At 38.9% G+C, this 25,410-nt stretch overlaps 1 protein-coding gene across 1 annotated transcript in view; it reads left to right on the forward strand.

Annotated features, from left to right (window-relative positions):
• NUP205 (nucleoporin 205) overlaps positions 1 to 25,410 on the forward strand; it is a 56,168-nt gene that overhangs the window by 26,830 nt on the left and 3,928 nt on the right. Inside the window, exons 19-39 of the mRNA XM_075080022.1 lie at positions 45 to 165; positions 650 to 731; positions 1,159 to 1,323; positions 4,558 to 4,682; positions 5,624 to 5,738; positions 6,767 to 6,916; positions 7,952 to 8,026; positions 8,758 to 8,915; positions 13,479 to 13,559; positions 14,397 to 14,588; positions 16,262 to 16,532; positions 16,952 to 17,050; positions 18,239 to 18,387; positions 19,113 to 19,304; positions 19,537 to 19,658; positions 20,773 to 20,911; positions 21,058 to 21,184; positions 22,040 to 22,116; positions 23,649 to 23,777; positions 24,332 to 24,458; positions 25,193 to 25,359. Of these exons, the coding sequence (XP_074936123.1) occupies positions 45 to 165; positions 650 to 731; positions 1,159 to 1,323; positions 4,558 to 4,682; positions 5,624 to 5,738; positions 6,767 to 6,916; positions 7,952 to 8,026; positions 8,758 to 8,915; positions 13,479 to 13,559; positions 14,397 to 14,588; positions 16,262 to 16,532; positions 16,952 to 17,050; positions 18,239 to 18,387; positions 19,113 to 19,304; positions 19,537 to 19,658; positions 20,773 to 20,911; positions 21,058 to 21,184; positions 22,040 to 22,116; positions 23,649 to 23,777; positions 24,332 to 24,458; positions 25,193 to 25,359 (2,863 nt within the window). The remainder of the gene's footprint in view (positions 1 to 44; positions 166 to 649; positions 732 to 1,158; positions 1,324 to 4,557; positions 4,683 to 5,623; positions 5,739 to 6,766; positions 6,917 to 7,951; positions 8,027 to 8,757; positions 8,916 to 13,478; positions 13,560 to 14,396; positions 14,589 to 16,261; positions 16,533 to 16,951; positions 17,051 to 18,238; positions 18,388 to 19,112; positions 19,305 to 19,536; positions 19,659 to 20,772; positions 20,912 to 21,057; positions 21,185 to 22,039; positions 22,117 to 23,648; positions 23,778 to 24,331; positions 24,459 to 25,192; positions 25,360 to 25,410) is intronic.

The following is a 25,410-nucleotide window of genomic DNA, read 5'->3' on the forward strand; positions in this document are numbered from 1 at the left end:
AAAATTTTCCACAATTTCATTACAATAATCTTGTATATTTGAAGGTATCTTTACCATGGAAACAGCAATCCTGAACTGGCTTTTGAAAGTGCCAAGATTTTGTGCTGTATTTCTTGTAATTCCAACATCCAGATAAAGCTAGTTGGTGATTTCACACATGATCAGGTAAGTGCCAGTTTCTTTGGATGTGGAAAGACAAACTGGTAGGGAAATACCAGTGCTCTATAATGTTACTTTAAAGGATAGGTTTCTAGATCAAATACATTAAAACTATATTTTGTCTTATATCTAAGTCTAAAAAGTCTTTTTACTGTGGCATTGTGAAAAGCAACTACTCCATGAATTGAAAAAAAAATCATGAATGTTTGCAAGGAGGAAAACAGCAATATTCTTTGAGATACAGAGACTTTTTCTTTACTTCATAGTCTTCAACCTGTGAGGATAATGTAGCATATGTAACAACAGTAGGGTTTTTTTCCTGTTCAGTGGCTAATTGCTAACCTATGCTTAGAACAGCTATGACTCTTAACTCCTGCTTATTAACTAGCTTATATTTTTGTCTAGAACTTCTGTCAACTTATATGGAGGGAATTATGAAAGGTATTGGTTTTAATACTCTTCATTTCCATCTTTCTGTTGTTGAATACAGAGTATTAGCCAGAAGCTGATGGCTGGGTTTGTGGAATGTTTGGACAATGAAGATGCAGAAGAATTAATCAATCCAGATGAGGGTATGTAAAAGGCTTCTTAAAAATGGCTTACACTATTGTCTTTTGCATAGAATGAAATTAATGAAAGAGGTGAAGAATGAACTTGTAAGTGAGAAAACCCCTGTGTTTTCTGTAGAATTGGGCCTTTAACAGAAAGAAAAGCACTGATGTCTTGTTAAGATATGTTCACAGTATGATGAGCCAACTACAAACTGAGGCTGTTTTCAGAAGACAAGTATTTAACATGCTCTGGACGTACTATTTAGAGCTGTATTAATAGTAATATGAAATTTTCATCTTGTATCCCTCTGTACTAATATAAGTTATACTGTAGCTTTCTTGTCTTTAACTTGCAGGCTCTGAAAATTATTCCATTAAATGGATTTCTTCACTTCATTATTAATCTCATCTTTTTTTTTGTTTTTGTTTTTTTTTTCTTTTAATCAAGAGCTGGAGCCTGAAAAGAAGCGGGCACGAATCCATCATGAAACAAGGATCCATATTCTGAATCTCCTTATCACCTCTCTTGAGTGTAGTCCTCCCAGCCTTGCTCTGTATCTCTTGGGCTATGAACTAAAGAAACCTGTCAGCACTACAAATCTGCAAGATCCAGGTATGAATCTGGCATTTAATCATTTGTGTTACCGACTCTGAGAATATTTGTTGGAAAACTCATGGGGAGAAGCAGTTCCTCTTAATATTAAGAGCAAGGAAACAGGCCTTTTTCTAATCCTTAAAAGATATGTTGATACCTTTATGCAGCATTTAAACGCTTCAGGATTTGATTCTTTAAGTTGGATTTTGGAACAGACTTGAAATTAGGGTTGTGGGGGAAATGATAATTTAGAAAGGAAACATTAATTTATTTACTATTCTGTGCAGTGTGGTTGTGTCCACAGTAAAGGAATTCGATTTGATGATCCAGGAAGTACCTACATATGACAACATGGGAATCTACAAAGCAGATTGTCACTTTGAACTAGTTATACTACTTGACTGTATCCTGTCCCTCCTCAAACTGCTGTTTAAAATCAATTACAGTGAAGAAAAACAGTTTTGTTGTTTAACATTGTAGAAAAATCCTTTTAGAATATGTGGATTTTCATTCTACTGCTTGGTATATTCATGCTGTGAGGGTGACAGAGCAGTGGAACAGGCTCCCCAGGGAGGTTGTGGGGTCTCTTTCCCTGGAGACATTCAAAACCCGCCTGGACACAGTCCTGTGTCCCCTGCTCTAGATATGCCCGCTCAAGAAGGGGGGTCGGACAAGATGATTTCCAGAGGTCCCTTCCAGCCCCTGTGTCACAATCCACTGTTGGTTTGAACAGTTTGGCAGAGGTTAAACCCCCTTGCTTTTCAACCGACCTCAGATAATCATGGGAGGTTGGGGGTAGCTGGGCTTAACTTCAGATTAACTCCAATGGGTTATCGTGACTAGGTTGCTTTTACATTCTCAGAAACAGAATTAAGACTGAAAACGGAGTCAAGTGCCAAGTCACTTTATTTGGCCAGAAATAGGTACAGGAGAGAAAAGCAAAGAAAGAGGGGAAAAAAAAAGGTGAAAAAGGGAACGAGAGGGAGAGGGTGGGACTGTTGTAATAGCTATCACCACAGATCTGCGGCAGTCTGTCCGGTCCAGGCATCTGATGCATCTTCGAAGCTGGTAGAGGCGGGAATGTTCCAGAATGCGCCTCCCATCATCTCTGCTGCTTTCCCCTTTTATAAGGTTGCTCTCTTGCATGGTCAGTAACTGTTCTGCATACCGTTGCCTCCCACTCGGCGGTGGGGTGCAGGCCCAGTACTGTTACTAGAGGGTGCTTGAAAGTTCTAGAGTGTCTGAGCCCTCCCCGCATATGTTGCCGGTCGGCCTTGGGCCCGGGTGTATGCGTGGAGGACGAGCACTCCGAGATAACGGGGCGCACATTCCTGCCGCATTGACCTTGGCGATTAAACTGTTCTGTTCAGCTGCCGTAGTGATCAGGCTTTAGTAGTGAAACTTGTCTGCCAACAATGTTGAGACAAGTTTCTAGTCCCTGAAACCCTACCATTCTGTGATATATCTATATATTTGTAATATATATTCATATGTATGAATTTATATATGTGAATATGAACTTTAAAGCAACATCAGTGACATTGCTAATGTTTCTTGAATTAGTGAGAAAAATAGTGTGTTAGTATGTGTCTGGCTTGCCTCCTCAGCTTGTACTGAATACAAGCTACAAGAGAGACATTGATAAACTTGAGCAAGTTCAGCAGAGATGGTCAGGGGGCTGGAGCACTCAGCCTCTGAAATGAAGCTGAGGGAATGGGACTACTTCAGCCTGGAGAAAAGAAGGCTTTGGGGGGGACGTAATAGTAGTCTTCAAGTACCTACAAAGGGGTTAATGAGAGGATAAAGCCAGGCTCTTCAGAGGTGTGTGGCAGCAAAATGAGAGATGGTGGGCAAAAACTGACACAAGAGAGGCTCTAACCTGGATATAGGAGAAACTTTTTCACCATGAAGACAGTGAAGCAGTGGAGTGGGTTGGCCAGAGAGGTCATGCAGTCTTCGTGCTTGGAAGTTATCAAGACCCAATTGTATAAAGCCATGAACAATCTGGTCTGATACCGTAACTGAACAGTAGTTTGAAGTTGAGACATCCTGGAGTCCCTTCCAATCTGAAGTATGGGATTTTCTCAACTGTTTTAAAGGATGTTTTCTATGAATGTGTCTGAACAAACATTTGATTTTAGTTACTTAGAAAAGAATACTTCTCATTATCTTTCGGTTTGTATTGGAGGCTGTGGCTCAGCGGTTTTAGTCCTTCATAGTTCTAAATGAAGGGCAGATAGGTTCTGAATTTTATTTGAGGGGAGGAGGGGGAAGGCCTTAATATATCAGAAAAAAGAAAAAAAAAAGCCAACTTATTTTTTTTCATCTGCAAAGTAGCTTACAGTTGCAGACCATGTTTTGGAAAATTTGAAATTCCATTGTTGCACAATACAGGTAACTGATCTGCATGCACGCAATTTTATAGGGTATCATACATTAGGCTAGTGGTAAGGGAATTTGTCTCAAAGCCATGAGAGAGCCTTGCACATCTCTTTAAATTATCCCATTAATAATGTGAAGAAATAATGACCATAAGCTATTTGCCTCAAGGTAATAATTTCCTACTAAAGCATAAAACTATACATGTCCAAACAGAGAAGATGATTTCCCCTATAAGAACTGCAGTTATTGATGTCCTTACTGCTTCAGGCCATCTTTCTGGCTTGATTAAAGAATTAATTGGCTAAAGGAAGAATGCAAAAAGACAGAATTTTGACTTCAGTATTAAAATCTCCTCCCTGTTCCTCTTGGTTGCTGTATCAGGTGCATTTAGGAGCATTAGTCATAAAAGAGCTGTAGTTGTAAAATAAAGACAGGAATTTAAAGCTCTTCTTTGAAATTGTCAAATGAGTGTTCAGTTGATGTTTAAGATCAAGAACTGACTTTTTCATTTGGTTCAGAATCAGTTCTGGTTTGTGTGTGAATTTTGGTTTGTGTTTTTTTTTTAATAGAACTGAAGAGAAAGTTCATAAATAAGTTATGCATAATTTATCCTCTTTTACCAGCATTTCAAAAGCATACAGGCTAACTATAAATGTTTTCATTAGATATCTGCTGAAACACAGTTCCTTCTTCTATTTTAATTAACAGAGAAAAAACTTTGCCAGACATTTTTGTTGCAGCTCTGTGGAGCAGTGTAGTGCAGCATAAGGTATCAGAACAATTGAGTTTCTGTAATTCTGTGTACTAGCCTGTGTAGCTATGGAGGGAAGTAAGATCAAGAACGTTAAGGAATTATTTTTGTACTTTAAGGTGTCTTGGGTTGCCCACGGACTTGCCTTCATGCTATTTTGAACATACTGGAGAAGGGTACCGAAACAAGGAATGGGCCTACAGCAGTTCAGGAATCTCCTCATCTTGCAGAACTCTGTTACCAGGTATTCAGCATATTTTCTGTTGACATATACTGAAAGTAGGTTTTAAACAAAATTAGCTGCTTCTTGATTGGTGAGCAGAGATGACTGATGATTTCAATAATAGTTTCATTTTTAAAATGCACCTGTCAGATTTTTATATACATTGAACTCTTTCTATTCTACCTTTTTCTGTGTGAAAAAGTATTATCTTGTAGTAACACAGAAAGTAAAGAATGCGCACTCACGTCAGAACTTGGAATTGGGATATGTTTATAAAACTGATGTTCTATTTTTTGTGGTCCTTTGAATCTGTTGTGACCATGTGCTGCTTTTTTTTTGTTGTTGTTGTTTAAATTTTGGAACTGCAGTTTGCCAGCGAGTAAAATAACATTTAACCCCAAATAAGCCAATAGAATTCTCTCTATTCTGTAGCAGTGATAGAATGTATGTATGTGTGTCTGAGGGGGTGAGATGGGGAAGACGGCTGAATTAGATGTATGTGCAAGGTAGCTGATGTTTGGCCTTAAATCATGTAATCATATGATTACACGTCTGTATCATGTTGAAAATCTGTGAAATCTAGAAAGGATTTTAAACATTATTCAAAGTGAAAGAGGCCATACTGTAGAAGGAGGAGTGGGGGGGAAGATTCCATTTCCTGTCTTGGTGAACCTGGAGACTGAAAAAGACACTAATTTTTAAGTGAGCTGAACAAACACAAAGGCTTGTTCTGGGCAAATAGCCATTGCAATAATCCATGTGCTGGTAGTCCTTCAATGTCATAATTCAGCGTTTGTTATAAATAATATGTTCAGCTTTGGCATAAGCTGATGGAAAACTTACTGTACATACAGGTAATATTGTTCAAGCAGTAAAACAGTGTTATGCATCTTTTGCTTTGGTGGTTGGGTTGTTTTTAAAATAAATTCCATAAATGGGTATCTACTGTTTTTGATTGTCAGGTGATCTATCAGTTGTGTGCATGCTCTGACACATCAGGTCCAACTATGAGATATCTGAGGACCAGTCAGGATTTCTTATTCACTCAGCTGCAGTATTTGCCATTTTCTATCAAAGGTAACTTTTATGCTAAGATAAGATTGTACATGCTAAAATTCAGTGCATCTTTCTGGGGCCTTAGGAATCACAGAAGAAACATAGGTAGCATTATTAAACTGAGTTAATTACTGCCTCTACTAACTTGGATTCTGCAAAGATTGAACTCTGCCTGTTTAGGAAGTTCAGATTATTAGCGCTGAACTTTTGTAAAAGAATGTTAGTTTTGAAATGCACCAAGTCTCCAGAAGCAAATCCGAATCTATATCTCAACTATCATTGCAGTTTTGTTAGATTATGCTACAGGAAAAAAAAATATTTTCGAAAAGAAAGAATGCTACAAAACACTGAGGGAATAGAAGGCTGGTGGTCGTAACCACCTGTATCTTCCTGTCCTTTAAATAAGGAACTTATTTGGTGATTGCATTAATTTTTAAGTTAATAGATGTGTGTTTAATGTTTCAGACCAACATTTCTCAGGTGTCTTAAGACGAATAAGTGTATTTATTTGCTTTCCTAGATGCTTGACCACTAGTCCTTTGTTAAATGATTGTAAACTTAGGATTCAAATACATGCATCCAGAATGGGTAAAGCACTTTAGATGATTCTTAAGTAATTTAACAGTCTAAATTGGATGATTATAGAACACGAAGATTGGAGACCCATGTTAAGTCTTAACTATAACTTTAACCAAAGTTGATAATTTTGGGTAAATTTCTGATTATTTTCATTGAAATTGTAACTGACCCTATTTGCTTATGAAGTGCTGCATTCTCCACAGTGACTGTTAGTACAGGTTGTATCCAGATTTTTTGTGTATGTGTATACTCTTAATTGCATGTTTGTGTGTCATTTGTTTTCACAATAACCACATGTTCATTTAATGGCTTTTGTCAGATCTCTCAGTCCTTTTGTCTTGTAAACAAATGGTGAGCAGACAATGAGTAATGACATCCGCTAAAAGCTTTCTCAAATGAAAAATGCTTTCCTTGGAGTAAGTAATTTTATTTATGTTCAATTTTATAATTGTTTCCTTATCACCACCCAGAACACGAGATTTCAACACTGAACCAAATGTCTTGGCTGATGAAGACTGCAGCTATAGAAATGCGAGTGACATCGCTGAACCGCCAGCGCTCCCACACACAGAGACTGCTGCATCTGCTGCTTGATGACATGCCTGTGAAACCGTACTTGGGTAAGAGGAATTTACTGTGAAGCTAAATTAGCTTGAATAAATGAAATTATGAGAGTCTTTTTATTTCTTTTCTCTCTAAGCTTGTGACAGTTCATTTGTGATACCGGGTCTGGAATTGCCACTGGAGAGATGGGAATAAAGGTGATGGTGGTTGTAGACTCCAAAGTAAAAAAAATCAGGGCATCTGTTTGTCCATTGCTGCTTTGTCTGTGTTTCATTTTTGAAACATCTCAGTGTATCCACTGATATGAAAAATAAACGTAGCTTATGGAGTAGGAGAGTGGAATATATATAAAAAAAAAAAGTTATAGAATAATTTATTTTGGGATGCTATCCAGAGTTGTTACTGTGTAGAGAAGGTGGAGAGTCTTCCTTGGAAAAGAGTTTTAGCTAAAGTTTTCTCAGTCTTAACTTCTGTCTGTCACACGTTTTCAACCCTCTCTCACAGAAGATAGTAGCTTCAGGTCAATGTAGCTTTTGACATTATAGCATCACAAAAATGATAATTCATCCCAATGTGATGTAAAATGCAATGGTAAATAAAAGGCAAGGTTTCAGAACAGAGAAGTGAATCAAGAGAAATAGAAACAGGTGGCAATAAAGCTCTGTATACAAAGGAAATAAACAGAATAACTGGACAGTAACATAACGGGCTGCAGCAGTATGGTGTTTTCCCTTACATTTATAGATCTGAACGCTGTCTCTTTATCCTGTGGAGATTTGAGTATGGGAAATGGTGTCCAGATACCCTACTCATTTTACAGTGTTCATCAGACTGCATTATTCATACTGGAGGGTGGCGTGTTTCTTTAGACGTTTCTAGTACTGTCTAATCTCTATTTGATAATTGGTTAGCTTCTGTGAGATAAATATTGTTTTGATTTTATTAACAGTCAAGGCTTATTTATATTAGAAGACTTTCATGTGAAAGCTTTGTCAGTGTGTGCTCTCTGTTTTTTTCTTTCAGTATTGATAAAGTAGGTGGTATTTTTCACATCAAGATTTTTTTAAATTTCTTTATCGTGTTTCATTTAGCTGATGGTGAAGGAGGGATGGAAGATGAAAGTCGATCGGTCAGTGGGTTTCTCCACTTTGACACTGCTTCCAAAGGTAAGCATTATGGCTGTTGATTATTTCTCAGTAAAGTTTTTCTGATCCTGAGTGGAGGGAGGGCAACCTCTAAAAAGGACACTTTGAAAAAGAAAATAATAGACTTTGTAAACGATAGCAGTACATGGAACAATTTTATTTAGTGCAGGGGAAAAAATGAATTCTAAACCCTTGACGAAGATGGTGGAGTGAGTGGAAAATACTGGACTGGAAAGCAAGTTAGAAGAGTCTATGTATCTATGGAAGGGCAGAATGGGAGAGTGGCAGTCTATAAATTTACTGCTAACAATAAAAACTGTGAGACTGTTGCTAAGGCTGAACATATTTATATTTTCATGGCAAAGAATATAAAATCCCAGTAAGTAACTTGAGATTCCTTACAGTCTTTCTCAACAAAAGACTGCATGGTTCTCATTGGAAACCAGCCTGCTTTTATTTAGGAGAAAAAATGAAAATCTTTTATCTGTAAATATAGGAGGATTGCATGCATACATAACAGGAGAACAACAGAGTATAACACAAATTAAGAATTTAAGGCTCTAGAAAGTGTTTTTTAGCCCCTTATATGGATTGATAGCACTTTCTGAAGATGTGATGTTTTCTTTTGAAACTTTACACATTAAGATTTGGATTTACAAAGGTAAGTTAGGCTCCCATCATCAATTTTTTTTGTTGTTGTTGTTTTCCCCTTGATATTTCTGACTACAGTTTGAATTGATTTACATTTCCAGTACGCAGGAAGATCTTAAGTATCCTGGATTCAATTGACTTCAGTCAGGACATTCCAGAGCCTTTGCAACTGGATTTTTTTGACCGGGTTCAGATTGAGCAAGTCATTGCTAATTGTGAGCACAAGAATGCACGTGGACAAGTGGTCTGCAACGTCAAGGTGCGCAGTGGTCTGTGTTCTCAGGTTGCTATTTTATATCTTGACAGTACTACTACTACTAAAAATGATCAGTGTGTTAAGAATACTTTGAAACTTGCTTTCACATAAAAAAATATAGCTGTTTCAGATACGTGCACAATTTACGCAAACTATTTGGATTAGTTTTTCTTCTGCATTGCACGCACTAATTTCTCATTTGCAGTAGACAGAGGCATCAGTTTAAGACACTTTCAGGAATATTTTCTACCTTAATGTTTTTTCCATCTTGGAATACCCAAGTGATATTGCAGATATGACTACCTTATGTATTCCACTGGTTTCCAGTATACAACTATGTACGTAGTACTACATATGCTACCACAGTAGTTCTTAGAGGCTTTAAGACGGTGTCCCATTGTGATGAGTACTTGACAAGTGTATGATAAATAGTCCTGAAAAATCTGTGATCTGAGAGACGAGGGACAGAGCAGTAGTGGAATGCAATGTAAAAGGGATCTTGATGGTGATAGGAATGCAACTATTCCATGTTAGGAACCAGCTATTCTATATTGTAAAATGTATTTTAGACTTGAGAGGAAACAAACCTTTCCTTCTGTGCTAGAGGACTATAGTGGAGGTTGAAGAGGAAAGGGAGTGTGGTGTGTTAGAAAAGCTCATGAAAGGTCAGAATAACTTAGGACCAGAAGGAAATGAATGAGTGCAAAAATGAGAAGTGCAGGAGAGAGGCTGGACAGCTAAAAGTACTGCAGTTAGAGAATTAAGTATGAGAGTGTAATGGTTTTAGCTGGGATAGAGTTAATTTTCTTCACTGCAGCTGTGCTTTGGACTTAGTATGAAAATAATGTTGATTACATACCGATGTTTTTGTTGTTGCTGGGTAGTGCTTGTACTAGTCAAGGACTTTTCTAGCTTCTCATGCTCTGCCGGGTGCACAAATATCTGGGAGGGGAGGGGGCACAGCTAAAAGAGCAGATTCAAAGTGGCCAAAAGGATATTCTATATCATATAACATCATGCCCAGTATGTTGACTGGGAGGAGCTGGCCAGGGGAGGGAGGCAGCAATTGTGGCTCGGGGACCGGCAGCATCGGTCAGCGGGTGGTAAATGGTTGTATTGTTTGTGTTTCTGTTTTATTCCCTTTTTCCCTTTTCATTTTTATTATATTGTCATTATTGTTAGTATTATCACAATCATTATTTTTTTTTTTAATTTTAATTATTAAACTGTTCTTATCTCAACCCACAAGGTTTTTTTTTTCCTTTTGCTCTTCTGATTCTCTCTCCCGTCCCACAGGGGTGGGGGAGTGAGTGAGCAGCTGCATGGTGTTTAGTTGCCGACTGGGGCTGAACCATGACAGTCCTTTTTGGTGCCCAACGTGGGACACAAAGGGTTTGAGATAATAACAGTTGCTGGTCACAGCATTGATTCGTCTGTTCTCAATATTAGTTTGTCCAGTCTACACCATGCTGATTTTGAAGTACATGTTAAAAATTGCTGTTGGTTTTTGTAGTTTGCTGTGCTCTACAGTGATTAGAGATGTTTTGCCTAGGAGATTTGTTATTAAAACACTGGCCTTGAGCGTTATCGGTTATTTGGGTCTTGCATGGAAGCCGTTGCTGTACTTGGGTACCACCTCATGGAGACAATTAGCAATTACACCTCCTCCTCTGAGAGGTTTTTTATGGAGGAAATACAGAATGGCACCTTAGCTACCATCTTATATAATGCCTCCTCCTTCATTACAACAACTTTTCAGTATCTTGCACATCTTTGGGTAGTTAAGATACATCTGTTGGTATTGCTTTGGCAGACAGTTTTAGTTCTGTCTGAGGTTAATAAGCAAGTTAAGAATATCATCCAGAGATCTGCCCCAAGGCTCGATAGCTATGTGTGGCACGGTATGTGGGATAGTATGGGCAAATGCCTGAGATGGTGGGCACCCCCCGTGACGTGGGACTTCACCCCTGAACAAGTGCAGAATCCCAAAAAATTAGTAAAATATTTGGAGGAAGTATGTTGGCAATTCCAGAGAGATACAAATTACTGCAACGTGCTGGAGCCTGGCCCATGCCTATCGAGGCCTGTTAAACACTATTCAGTACCCCCAAGGGGAAGAGAAGGCCTCTGGATCTAAAAAGGAAAGCGACAAGCACTGCAGCCACTCAAACCCCCACGACAGACACTGCAGCTACTCCAGCCCCAGTGACAAGCGTTGAAGCTGAATCAGAGGATCAACCCATGCCAGTATCAGTCGCCCCTATACACAAGAATAAGTCTTGGAAGAGAAAGTCAACTCATTTAGAAAGAGATGATGGAAGAGCAGGGCCATCATGAGGAGAGGAGGAGGAAGAGGAAGAACTCGTACAAGACGTGGAGACCACCCGATCCCTATCCTTGAGTGAGTTGCGAGATATGCGAAAAGATTTCGGCTGTCGTTCAGGTGAGCACATTGTCACCTGGATGCCTTAATGCTGGGATAACGGGGTCAGCAGTCTGGCACTAGAGGGGAAGGAAGCCAAACAACTGGGGTCCCTTTCTAGGGCAGGGGGCATTGACAAAGCAATTGGAAAAGGAACACAAGCCCTCAGCCTCTGGAGGCAACTCCTGTCTGGTGTGAGAGAAAGGTATCCCTTCAAGGAAGATGTTGTATATCACCTAGGAAAATGGGTGACCACGGAGAAAGGTATCCAGTACCTGAGGGAAGTAGCTGTGCTTGAGGTGATTTATGGTGACCTGGACGATCAACCATCATCCATAGATCCAGATGAAGCCGAGTGCACACGACCCATGTGGCACAATTTTGTACGGAGCGCACCATCAACACATGGGAACTCATTGGCAGTAATGTCCTGGAAAGATGATAAGGCACCAACAATGGCAGACGTGATTGACAGACTCCAGGATTATGAAGCAAACCTCTCTTCCACCCTCGTCTCGGCTGTGGAGAAACTGTCCCAGGAGTTCCAGCAACTCAAAGAAGATATATCCTACTCCCCACCCGTACGGACCAGTATCTCAGCCATTAGGAGTAAGCGTCCCTATGCTCAAGAGAGACGATACACACAGTGGAGCACCCTGTGGTTTTACCTGCGTGACCACGGAGAGGACATGAAGAAGTGGGATGGAAAACCTACCTCAACCCTAGAGGCATGGGTACGTGAGCTGCAAGGAAAAACAGTCACTCAGGGGGCTTCTCCCAGGAAAGCTGCTGTTCCAGTTTCCAGTAAGCAATTCCCCAGACAGCAGAGTAGAAGTGCTGATTTTATTTCTGATCTTAACAGAGACATTTGTGATTCGTATTTACAAGTGAGTAACAAATACAATGATCAGGACTAGAGGGGCCCTGCTTCCAGCCAGGTGGAGGAAAGGGATAACTGGGTTTTCTTGGCTGTGTGGATCCAATGGCCTGGCACGTCTGACCCACAGGAGTATAAAGCTTTAGTGGACACCGGTGCACAGTGCACCCTCATACTATCAAACTATATAGGGGCAGAACCCATCAGTATTGCTGGAGTGACGGGGGATCCCAAGAGCTAACTGTATTGGAGGCCAAAGTGAGTCTAACCAGGAATGAGGGGCAAAAGCACCCCATTGTGACTGGCCCAGAGGCTCTGTGCATCCTTGGCATAGACTACCTCAGGAGAGGGTATTTCAAGGACCCAAAAGGGTACAAGTGGGCTTTTGGTGTAGCTGCCTTGGAGATGGAGGGAATTGAACAGCTGTCTACCTTGCCTGGCCTCTCGAGGGACCCTTCTGTTGTGGGGTTGCTGAAGGTCAAAGAACAACAGGTGCCGATCGCCACCACAACAGTGCACCAGCGGCAATATCACACCAGCCGAGACTCCCTGTTTCCCATCCATGAGCTCATTCATCGACTAGAGAGCCAAGGAGTGATCAGTAAGACCCACTCATCCTTTAACAGTCCCATATGGTGAGTGCGGAAGTCTAATGGAGAGTGGAGACTAACAGTAGACTATTGTAGCGTGAAAGAAGTCACTCCACCTTTGAGTGCTGCTGTGCCAGACATGGTAGAACTTCAATATGAACTAGAGTCAAAGACAGACAAGTGGTATGCCACATCTGATATCGCTAATGCATTCTTCCCAATCCCTCTGGCAGCAGAGTGCAGGCCACAGTTTGTTTTTACTTGTAGGGCATCCAGTACACCTGGAATTGACTACCCCAGGGGTGGAAACACAGCCTTACCATTTGCCATGGACTGATCCATAATGCTTTGGAACAAGGTGGAGCTCCCGAACACCTACAATACATTGATGACATCATTGTGTGGGGCAATACAGCAGAAGAAGTTTTTGTTCCTATCTCAACCCACAAGTCTTTTTTTTTTTTTTTTTTTTTCTTTTGCTCTTCCAATTCTCTCCCCATAGCTGCCTACTGGGGCTGAACCACAACAGGGAGAAACCTTAAAAAAATGAGTAAAACTTACTTGATTCTCAGTCCTTCAGTTGTACCTGTGATTAGGTAGCCATTTCCTAAATACTTCTAGGACGGACACATACTTCCTTGTCACTGAAGTTTCTTTTTTTAACTTCTTCATTTCAGTACCTCCACAGAGTTCTAGTTGCAGAAGTCAATGCCCTTCAAGGAATGGCAGCAATAGGCCAGAGACCTTTACTTATGGAGGTAAGTATAGAAAAAGTAAACTCTGCTCTTGGTGGATTGCATATACTGTCAAGTATACAAGCTTTACTATGAAAGCTTGTGGATTTTAGATGTAACTTTGAGTTAGTAATTCCTGAAGAAAAAAGAAGACATTAAAACTCAGTAATATAAACTACTACTTAATGTACTGTTCTCCAAACAACGGACCTGGAGTCTGTTTTCTTTTTTCTTGAACCTTTTCCCTCCCCGTTACTGATAACAATTGAAGCTCCCACCCCACGATACAGAAATGATGTCAGGATTGGCTGTTGACAAGTACAGTGTGTAGCAGCCAAGTTCATCTTGCCTTTCTCTCACAGGGGATGCCAATTTATTTCTCCTTTCTTCTACACAGCTATAGTTTCAGTGAGCTTGGAGCTTAATTATTTTCTGAGGTTCCTGCCATCTTTTAAATTGAGTTGAAATTGGCTAAATGGATTTGAAAGTTGAAGGATGAAGGAGGAATGACTCAGACTAAAATGGGAAGAAAATGCACAAAAAGACTTTTTCGTAGTTGTTTTTGGTTCGATTTTAAAGTGTATGTTAGAAAAGAATTTCCCTGGTTAAAGCATTTTTAACTATAAGCTTGAGACATTAATGATGGAAAGGCCTTGTGAAAAGCAGTTCAGAAATGGATTGGCCTATCTTGTTAAAATGATTAATAGCAGCTTGTTTCTGATAAGCTGAAGACTTCACTTTCCCCTCTGCCGCCCCCACCCTCCCCGTTACTTATACATAAAATTGTCATCTTGAAATCTGTCTTTGCCATTAACTTCTTTTAGCATATTATAACTCAATTTCTTTGTCGCGGGTGTTCAGGAGATCAACACTATCCTGCAGTATGTCGTGGAGCGGAACAAGCTGCTGCAATGCCTGCATGCTAAGAGGCATGCTTTAGAGTCATGGAGACAACTAGTGGAAATTATACTCACTGCTTGCCCCCAGGATCTCATACAGGCTGAGGACAGACAACTGATTATCCGTGATCTGTTGCAGGATGTGCATGACAAGGTAATGCTATACTGGAAATCAGCCCTCTCCTTGACCTTTATCGCTATATCTTTTTACATGAAAGAGAAACTACTCTTCAAGTAGCATTCTTGATTGTAATCCCCCAAAATTTTGTCTGCTTTTAGTATTCTTTTTGGTTTTTGGATTGCTATTCTGCTGAAGTTGAATGTACTGTGGACAGAGGGGATGTACTGTGTTCTTGCATAGCTACTATTGAACTGTGAACGATGTATTGATAAATTTCAAAGACATTTCAATACAATCCAGTATGATGGTAGTCTGGAAGGGGTGTGTAAAAAAGGAAACACCCCATTTTGATGAGGAACATGGGAAAACTTGTGGAAGGGATGAAGACAAACAGTACCGCAGTTGCTGATTTACTGCATTTAGGTGGCTCACTGCAAATCCTACTGCGACTTCTTTTGAAAAATGAAAGAGTTGAATGAAGCTTCGGAGTAGAAGTAGTAAAGATTTTACAACTAGAAGGGCTTTTGGAAATGAGAGAGTTTGGTTGTCTTAAAATATTTAAAGTCTAGGTGGTTTACTGCTGAATTATAGTAGTGATTTTTGAGACAGAGTAGGCAGTTACTACTGACCCAGCCATTCTCAAAGACAAAATTTAGTGAAGGATCCTTGTATTGTTTAGGTTGCTGGGGCTTTTTTTTTTCCTGTTCTTTATTGTGAGAGTTATGCTGTTTGTAGTTCTCCTGATTAGACAAGTTGTGTTTTGAGAAATACATGAAAATTCTATTTCTTTTTCAAGCAAAAAGTAACATTTTGGACCTTTGTTGTTGTTTCCAATATTTTTTCTGTAGGAGTTACCTAAAAACTATTCTTAGTGGAGTGCTGGTTTTGTTTTTTATGTGAACAAAATGAAAAAAAAAAAGGGGAAATAAGGGAAGCCTTTGCTAGTCGAAGGAATTTCTTTCTTTCCTAAAATCTTTACAGAGCAGAAATTTCAGGCTAATTTTCTGTAATACTTAATTTTTAGTGAAGATTTTGTTAATCTGAGAAAACAGTTATCGTTATTTTCTTTTGAAAATAATTCATCTCTTATACTGAACAACTGTATTGCTTAAAAGGAAAGCTCCTTGAGTGTCAGTGAAAAAGATACCAGGCTTACCTTTTCAATGACAAAGTGAACTAAATTAGTAAATGCCAACTTCTTGTTAGTGTTTCTCCATGTTGTCTTAATGCTCCTTTGTTGCTCACTTCTTTGATGCGCTCCTGTTTGAGTTTTCTAAATGGTATCTTCACGTTTTTAATGGAAATAGTTTTCTTAAATAGCTGTAAAGCGAAGAGGTGTCAGTTGTTCTTTCCCTAGCTTAGGTTTAGAAATTTTACTAATAAAGCAACTCAGATGTCAGCATGTTCCTTCCCTTTTCCACATCCATATTTAATTATGATCCTTCCTGTGATTTGTGTAAATATAAAAAAAAGTCTAATGGTCTTCTCAATTAAAATGTGTTCAACTCATCTTTCTGAACAAGTTTCTGACACTCCTGATTTTGATTTGTTTTAAATAGTACCAGGTTAATGAAGTCCTTATGCATGTGTAAATGAAATAGCTGTGGGAGGCTAAATTAATAGCTTTAGTAGCTCATGAAATCAAACACTTTTCTACTTCACTTTTTCTTTTTTCTCTTTTTTTTTTCTTTTTCTTCTGTATTAAGATCCTAGATGATGATGCAGCTCAGGAGTTGATGCCGGTGGTGGCAGGGGCTGTGTTCACCCTGACTGCCCACCTAAGCCAGTCTGTGAAAACTGAGCAGAAACAGCCACTTGCACTCCCTGTGGCGGGACAGTCCCAATATGTCTTGATGCTGGATGGTTCTTTCACCTCATCACCTGGCTCTGAGAGCATATCCATGGGTTTTGCTTCCATTGGGGACTCCTCCCTCCACATCATCTTAAAAAAGCTGCTGGATTTCATTTTGAAAACAGGTGTGTTGACCTTTGTGGTGCATGTGTGGGAATTCCAACTGCCAAGAGTAGAAGGATGGACTGAGCTGCTTCCTGTTACTGCAGTGAGGATTTTTATTACAGTCAATTAGGTGGCTCTTACATGATTAATATAGATCTAAGTGATGTTACTAACAAGAAAAAAATTAGTAAACTATTATTAATCTGAACAAGCAGAAGAGAGATGTGTAAATATTTGTGAGTAAATTCAGCAAGTTTATGCTGCTCAAAAGAAGTAGGAATACACTTTTATGTGAACAGTAGAACTCTGACTTAAGAAATCTGTTTTTTTTTATTTCTGCCAGCATTGCCATAGGAGAGTTAAATTAAGTGCCAGTGGAAGGTGGTGTTACAGAATTTACATATACTTGGTTTTAATTATGAGTGTTTCTTGTGAACAGGTGGTGGCTTCCAGAGAGTAAGAACGCACCTTTATGGATCGCTGCTTTATTATTTGCAGATTGCCCAGAGACCAGATGAACCAGACACTTTAGAAGCGGGTATGGTTCAACTGTATTATGGAAAAGAGAAAAAAAAATTGTTATTTAACTCTGAACAGTACAGTTTCTTCATGCTGAGTTGTCTTCTGGAAATAGATAGATTGTGTAGATAGAAACCATCTTACCCCAAGAGTTTCTGAAATTAGTTGCATATGCTAAATCATGCAAATCTTCCTCTATTCTGACCTGTATAGCTACATGTGCATTCAAAATGTATTGTTCTGGATGAGGACAATTTCTGACCTCCAGCACTAAATAAGATATTTCATTTGTGTCCGTTTAAAGCTATGTATCATAGCTACAAAATTGTAGGTCCGAGTAATCTCCAGTGCTTTGGCTTGAGAACAGTTACAGCTGTAGAAATGTATTGCCTCCGTATCTGTATGTACACTCATACCACAGTGATCCTATTTAAAAAAAAACCAAAAAACAAACAAACCCAAAGATTATTTAATATTATTTCTGTTCCTTTAGCTGAACACCCCTAGGGGGAAAACAAACAAACAGAAAAGCATCACCCCTACCCCACGAAAAATAAGTGAGCCAGAGTTGCTGCTTAACCAAGACAGCCTATGGCAAATATAACATTCTCTCCGTTAATGGATTAAATACTTGATTTGTCAGTGTTTCTAATCATGATATCATCTTAGAGTTTGGACAAGGATTGAAAAACAAACTTGGGGCTAGTACCTGTACATGCAGAATCTTACTGCTATTACTTGATCAGCATTTTGAGCTACAGTAGTAAAAATACCTTTGAACTTGTTATGAACCCTGTGTAGTTTATGGCTGGCTTTGGGTTCAGCCCTTTCCCACTTAACTCACCTTGTTTACTTCCCTGCAAAACCAAATGTTTTGGTCCCAGTGAAAGTTCTTAGGCCTGTTTGTCTGCTTAAAATTATTCTGATTCAATACATGTAACGTAGAGTATGTATTTGCAAGAGTGGTGTATGTATACAGGCACACACATCTTTTGTGCTGGCTGGCCTGTGTATGATATTCAGGAGAGAATGAATTAGCAGGAAAACTTTTGTACTTCAGTCAAAAACCCTGTCCATTGCTTGGGTCATTTCTGTTGCAGGGTAGAGAATGCCCTGAAGGATGTAGCCTCAGCTGTACTGTAGCTAAGCTAATGCTAAGCTGCCCCTCTTTGCATTTTTCAATTTTTGTTTTACTTGCTTTTTACAGCTAAAAAAACAATGTGGGAACGTCTGACAGCTCCTGAAGATGTGTTTAGTAAATTGCAACGGGAAAACATGGCAATTATTGAGAGTTATGGGGCAGCTCTCATGGAGGTGGTCTGTCGTGATGCTTGTGATGGTCATGAGATAGGCCGGGTAAATAAATCTATTCCTTTGCAGTCGCTGTTCAGTTTGATTTAAAGAACATTTTACTATTGTGCAGAAAAGGGAAATTTCATGGGGTAGAACTAGAACATTTTTTTATAGGTACTTAATCTCTTTAATGTTTCTGTCCTCCCACTCATCCTTCAAGCCATTGAAAGTAAAGGCATACATACATATTAATTTTTTTCTCAAAAAAGCTGTGTGTCCTATTGCTTAAAAATAAGGGTAGCAAGCAGTGCTGGAAAGGATTGTAGGTATGAACTGCTATGGCATTTATTCGTTATTGTATTTAAATCATGGATGTACCAGTTTATTTTCCCACTTTGGGAAGGTTTGGTGACTTCAGGAAAAAATATTTTCTGATATTAACTTCAGTGGACAGGAATCTAGTCAGAATGCAAACTAGTTTTAAATAGCAATAGCGCTAGTAGGAATACTTCATTAAAACATTTTGGCGTAGTTATTGTTCAATAATATCTGTAATATTTTGTTAAAGAATAATAGAGAAAAGGTAATTGACTCATACTATACTAAACTGTCAAGAAATCTTATAACATTTCCTCCATTCGGATTGTGACTGTAGTGCAGAAAAGCATTCTGCTTTTAAGACACTATTAGAAGGAACTAGCATTTCATATTTCTAGGTATTTGTTCGAAATCTCATAGATGTAATTCTGTTTTGAATTCCCCCCCCCCTTTTTCTTTCCCCATCACAGATGCTGGCATTGGCCTTGCTTGATCGTATTGTTTCAGTAGACAAGCAGCAGCAGTGGCTGTTGTATCTCTCCAATAGTGGCTACCTGAAGGTGCTTGTGGATAGCCTAGCAGACGATGATCTGACTCTTCAGAGCTTGCTCACACCTCAGCCCCCTTTACTTAAAGCGCTGTACACCTATGAGTCCAAAATGGTAATAGTACTTCAGAAATGATGTTGTGGTACAGTGGGGGTTTTTTGTTTTGTTTTTGTTGTGTGGGTTTTGTTTTTTTAAGTAAAAGTTGTTTGTACTTCACATTGGTTGCACTCGGAGAATTTTTACGGAAATAACAGTATTTGAAACTACGTTCAAATCAGGAGAGAAAATAGTTATAATAAGGCTCATTGTACATTTCTAATACTTACCCTTTTCTACTCTTGTCTAGGCATTCCTCACTAGAGTAGCTAAAAGTCAGCAAGGGGCCTTAGAGCTGTTGCGTTCTGGAGTGATTGTGAGGCTGGCACAGTGTCAAGTGTATGACATGCGACCCGAAACAGACCATCAAGGGTAAGTGTTGGTTCCCTGGCTGGTTTTGAAACTGTAATATGGTCTTGCAAGCATAGGATGTCTTTTTATAGCCACAAGTCTCTTGAGTAGGTATTTGTGGGTATATTGTTTTTGTGTGTGCGTGTGTTTCTTTAACCTATCAGTTCAGTTTAAAACTACCTTTTATTGAGAGAAAAATTCACGATAGGTGGGTGTGAAGTTGTACTTGCATGCCCAGTTACTTAGACTATGTAAAATCTTATTTGTTTGATACTGTAGATAGGAATTTTATTATTATTATTATTATTTAGACTGTAGGCTGTCTTTCAAACATTACACTGTAAACTTATGTTGGGGCTTTGCAGTTGGGGGAAAAAAAGTGCAGTTTGTCCTCCCCTGTAAAGCACTAATGAGAGAGCAGTGAAATAAATGTTATTTCAGAAATATTTTATTATTTGTTTAAAAAAAAAAAATTCAGTTATATATTGCTTGACAAACTTCTTGATGTGTTGTTGTGTTGTTAGTAATTGTGAGATGTCCGAGAGAAGATCTCAGAGAATGAGATTGCATATTTAGGGGAAATCACCTTGGCTGATTCCAAACCTTGGTCCTTGCTTTAAATTTACAGTTCTTAGTGACACACTGGGATTTCAAACATTTGGGGAAGAATTTAAGACTTAGACAAGTACTCTGTTTAAAAGTGCCAGTGAGATGTGTAAGATTGTATGACCCCACAGGACATTTGCAGAGGACTGTATTTATCAGTTGCTTTAGAATTAAACACACCTCTTCCTAAAACATTTGAGAATGTTTAGTTTTATACATAAGAAAACAGATGTCATAGTTCTACAACAAAGTACTCTGACTTAATGTAGTATAGTACAAAGAAGTAATTTTCTCTGCTTAGAGAAAATGTCTGGCAGTGGCTTTCTAGGTAAATTGCAGCAGCTGTATATCATAAATTTGTTGCTTTTCCGATATAAACTCAGTTCAAGTACAGACCTATTATTGAAATATGAATGTTTGTAGGTTCTTGAGGGTGACTGCAGGCTGAGGCTCTGGCTCGCTAGAGGGCTTCACTTTTCTTGCACTGTTTATCTTATTTTTTTTCTTTTTTGTTTTTAAACCTCTTAAGAATGTATGGAATGAGAGATTCCCCGGTCTTCATTCCTGCTCCAGTGGAACGTTATCGCCAGATTCTTCTTCCAGCTCTTCAACTGTGCCAGGTCATCCTCACATCCAGCATGGCACAACACCTGCAAGCAGCAGGACAGGTAAGTTCCAAAAGATGACACAAGATCACTGCTATTGCTCATTCAAAGAAATTATGTGTGTGTTTGCTCTGAAAGTAAACTTTTTTTTTTAAATGGCTTTTAAATTTTGAATCATTCATATTTTCCCTTTTCTTCTTGTGGTACAGGTTTTGCAGTTTCTAATTTCCCATTCAGATACTATCCAGGCAATCCTGAGGTGTCAAGATGTTAGTGTTGGATCTCTCCAGGAGCTGGCCTCCCTGACAGGAATAATCAGCAAGGCAGCTTTGCCTGGTAGGAACCACAGTTTTGAAGTCTCTTAGCCCCATCTGCATGAAACTCAGGCTTTGTTTTCTATAAAGAAATAGTAAGACATATAGGGGAGTATCTGCTACAATACAGAATTTTCTTGATATGTAGAGCTCTGGGAAAAAATAAACGTTAGATAATTGTTATTGAACTAAGTATGGTGGATTTGCAGTGGACATAGTGCCCTTATCAATATGCATTTGTCTTCCCATTTTCTTTTCATTATGCTGCCTGACAGTAAGTACTTCTTGTCTTTGAGATCATTTGCAAATAGTAGTGTTCAAAGCGCATGTGGCACCTTCAAAAAGAATTTTCATTCAGTAAATTCTGTGGCTGAGGAAATGAAGACAGAAGATTGTTTGCATACTCATTTCTTTGTTAATGTCTTCTCCGTTTTCATTTATTTAAAAAAGAAAGCTTCCAGGGAGAAGCACCGTGGATTAGCATACTGACATTTTTCTTGGGTGACTTCTCTTCACAGAGGACTAATAATTATTGTGATGGATATAGTGATTTCTTCTGCATGTTAGAAGGCTTGCTTACCATTGCAGAATAACTCCTCTATTTTGATTTAATGGCTTTCTGTGTTCAGGAGAGACGTCTGACTACAAGAGAAAGGAGTGCAGAACTGTAGGTTGAGCCCAAAGGTTTCTTTGCTTACAGTACACTGAGCTTTGCACAACAGCTGCAATTTTCATCCTAACCTCCCTTCCTCCACTACTCCCCTTTAATTACTTAGCAGAACAGTAAACTACATGCTCTCATGCTTATTTGGGGGAAAGAAAACAAAAACAAACAAACAAAACCAACAACCAATTTAATAGCTGTATCTTTTATCAGGAGTGCTAAGTGAGCTGGATGTTGATGTTAATGAAGGGACGCAAATGGAGTTACAAGGACATATAGGCCGATTTCAGGTAATAAAGTTGTATATTTTGACATTTGTCCTTTCAGAATTCTGTATGTAGATGAGTTTCTTCCTGGTTTTGTACTCTGACTAGTAGGAGTTAATGAAAGGGATGTTTTCTGCCATTAAGAAGACTATGCTGTGGTTTGGTGTGGGGTTTTTTTGGTTTTGGTTTTTTCTGAGGAGTGGAAGTGCTTTGTGTGGTGTGTGTTTTTGGTGGTTTGGTGTTTTGGGTTGGTTTTCCCCCCCTCCCCAACCAGGTAGAAAAGATAACATTCGGCACCATGAGAGTTGCATCAGGCACTTTGTTTTCCCCGCTGGTTTAGGATTCACCTTATGTGGAGGAGAAGAATTCGAGGTCAACAGGAAAGCCTGTGAAGTAACGCAGAAATACTGTTACCACTTCTGCCACAAGCATGTTTCCAGCTCAACCATTTGAAGTATCAAACATGCTAGTGTTTTATTTCTTTCCTGCCCCTTTAAAAGTAACCCTGATTTGGAAACCAGAATGAAAGCCTTGCTCAAAAGCTATCATTACAGACCTCTTTACAGCTCAGCATCCAGCCATGTTTTTGAAGCTTTGTGGTTCATGTGAGCCAGGGCTTCTGTAAAGAAATATTTCATTGAAAACCACCTGTAGAAAAGGGCTGCCCTATCAAATACTTCTGGCTGCAAGAGAAGGATGTGTCCTCTGGATGCTTTGATAGTAACTATTAGGCTGACCAGCCCAAAGCAAAGTAGCAAGCTGTAAATGACTGCTGTAATGCTGGGGTACTTGATATTCTACTGCATCGTGTCAGCAAGAAATCCCATAGGAAGGCAGAAAGATATATTTTTTTTGTTACACAGAGTTTTAATTAGTTATTTTGAAAACAGCTGTTCTGAGCAAAATTGTGGAATCAGTCATCTGTTATTGTAACTTTTCTCTCTAGTTTATCCTGTTAACTTTCATCAAGTAATAAAAGGACTTGAGTGGTTTACCCTTCCCCAAAAGTAATTATCAAAAAATATTTTTTTTTTTTTTTGGCTGTTCCACACAAAACTGACTTACAGTCTGAGACACTTCAGTGATCTTAACAGCCACATGTAAACTAAAAACTTATTGATTGTTACTTCTTTTTATGAAACTGTTGAATTGGGTTTTGCACTCTACTTTTATGGAGCTGCTTATCTTCATATCCAGATTTCATTAGTTTGCCAATATAGGTAAAGGTGTTTTAAGCGGGAATGGGTAAACCTAAACTGTCATTGATGCTAGTCAGTATAATAGTCTGGAAGACACATAAGACAAACTTGTACACTTTTGAATTGCATTCATTTCTCAAGGAACCATTTTAGGGAGCCACTAACCTTTAAATTGATTAAAGGTGAGGTAAAAAAATTGTGTTTTAAAAATTTAAATTTTGTTTACGAAGTGCTAAAAATGTTATTCTGCGTTGCTGTCTTGTTGTTGTGTTCTAAGGTGTATATATCACTTAAGTGAAGAGAATCGTGCACCTCACTTGTCGAGATACTAATTAAAACGTTCACTCCTTATGGCAGCGCCAGTGCTTGGGACTTCTGAGTCGGTTTGGTGGTTCAGACAGACTACGTCAGTTTAAACTGCAAGATGATAACACAGAGGGAGACAGAGTGAACAAGCGGGATGAAATTGAGTTGGCCATGCAACAGGTAAGGACACAGGAAGCTGCTAGAACCTTCAGGCTCTAATTGTGACTTTTTACCTGCTGTGCAGATTTGTTTGGTTGTCATACTTTCATATGACAGAGGTAACGCTCTACGCTGCTCTTAGTTTGGTGTAGGATCCCACACTTTATTTCTATTTAAAGTAAATGTTGAAAAATTTGGTTACTTAGATTTCCATTAGCAGCCATTATTGTTTTGGGTACAACCTCTGTGAACTTCAAAGCCTTAAATTGATAAGAAATTTTCAAAATGAAGGCTGGGTATAGAGGGCAATGGCTAATGCTAAATTAGAGCCAAGGGGGACTTAAAATTGACCAGAAATGTTTACAAACAGGTTTGGGAAAGAGGGAAGGTTGCAGGTCCCAGCCTCCCTTCTATTTCAAGTCTGTAACTGATCAGAAAAAAAGAATCATCATAGTCTGGTGAGAAGATAAGGAGCAAAATATGTTTTTTGTTGATATTTATCCATTTAAAATTTAATGCTCCAAAGCCTGCAGACACTGTAACTGACATGCTGTCTTTTTTTTTTTTTTTGGCAGATCTGTGCAAACGTGATGGAATACTGTGAGTCACTTATGTTGCAAAGTGCCCCCAGTTTTCAGCATGCTGTTTGTCTGTTTACTCCTAGCCTGTCAGAATCAACCAACCGAGATGGGCCTCGTCAGGGTGAGATTTTTGGCTTGCTATTTTGAGACTGAATGGTGTGAAATTTGGGCTAGCAGAAAATAACGAACCAGAGGTGGTAGTTTCACATACACTTTAAGTCACTTTATGCCAGTACTGTAGCTGCCCATATTCTTCTGGACCACGTGCTTGCGCAGCCTTGCACTAAGCCAAATCAGGAAACTAATCCAAGTTAAACCAAACGTGACGAAAAAAATCCTTTTTAATTCACTTTCCGTCCAGCTGCAGAAACACATATATCGGTTAAAAAAAAACCCTATGTAAATAAATAGCACAAGACAGGGGAAGGTGAGGTGTTTTTTTTTTTCCAGCACCTGTGCTGGATTACATTATGTGAAACTAGGACCTCATTTATGACATGTAAGACTTGTTTGTTGCTGACTGGAACTCTTCATTACCGCCACATGGCAAGAGTTTACAGTGTGCTATTATGCAGCTGAGTCATTAAAATATTTAAATAGTAAGTCTTCTGGTCTATTATATTTCACATGTTACACCCAGTAGTGTATTATGCTGACTGCCTTCTAGTCCTGCAGCCGCAGAACTTTTTGCCTAGACTTTCACTTGTATTACTTCTAACGTAGAAGTATAAAATACAAATTTGCCAGTGCTTTCATGTCTTTCACTACTTTATTGACAGAGAGCATACCTTACTGATTTCTTGTTCTTTTTAAATTTTTTTTAATTTATTATAACTTGTTCATCATCTTTTCTAGATACACAAGCACCAGTGGTCCCATACTGGCACTTGCCTGGCTTAGGCATTATCGTCTACCTGCTGAAACAGAGCACTAGTGATTTCTTCAGTTACTATGATAGCCATCGTCAGAGTGTTAACAAATTGCAAAACGTGGAGCAACTCCCACCAGATGAAATAAAAGAGGTAATAGTTCTTCTGACTCAGTAGTCTCTGTATTGTTTGTGACTTAGACAT

The sequence above is a fragment of the Phalacrocorax aristotelis genome, chromosome 1 (genome assembly GCF_949628215.1).
Source record: "Phalacrocorax aristotelis chromosome 1, bGulAri2.1, whole genome shotgun sequence".
Taxonomy (NCBI): domain Eukaryota; kingdom Metazoa; phylum Chordata; class Aves; order Suliformes; family Phalacrocoracidae; genus Phalacrocorax; species Phalacrocorax aristotelis.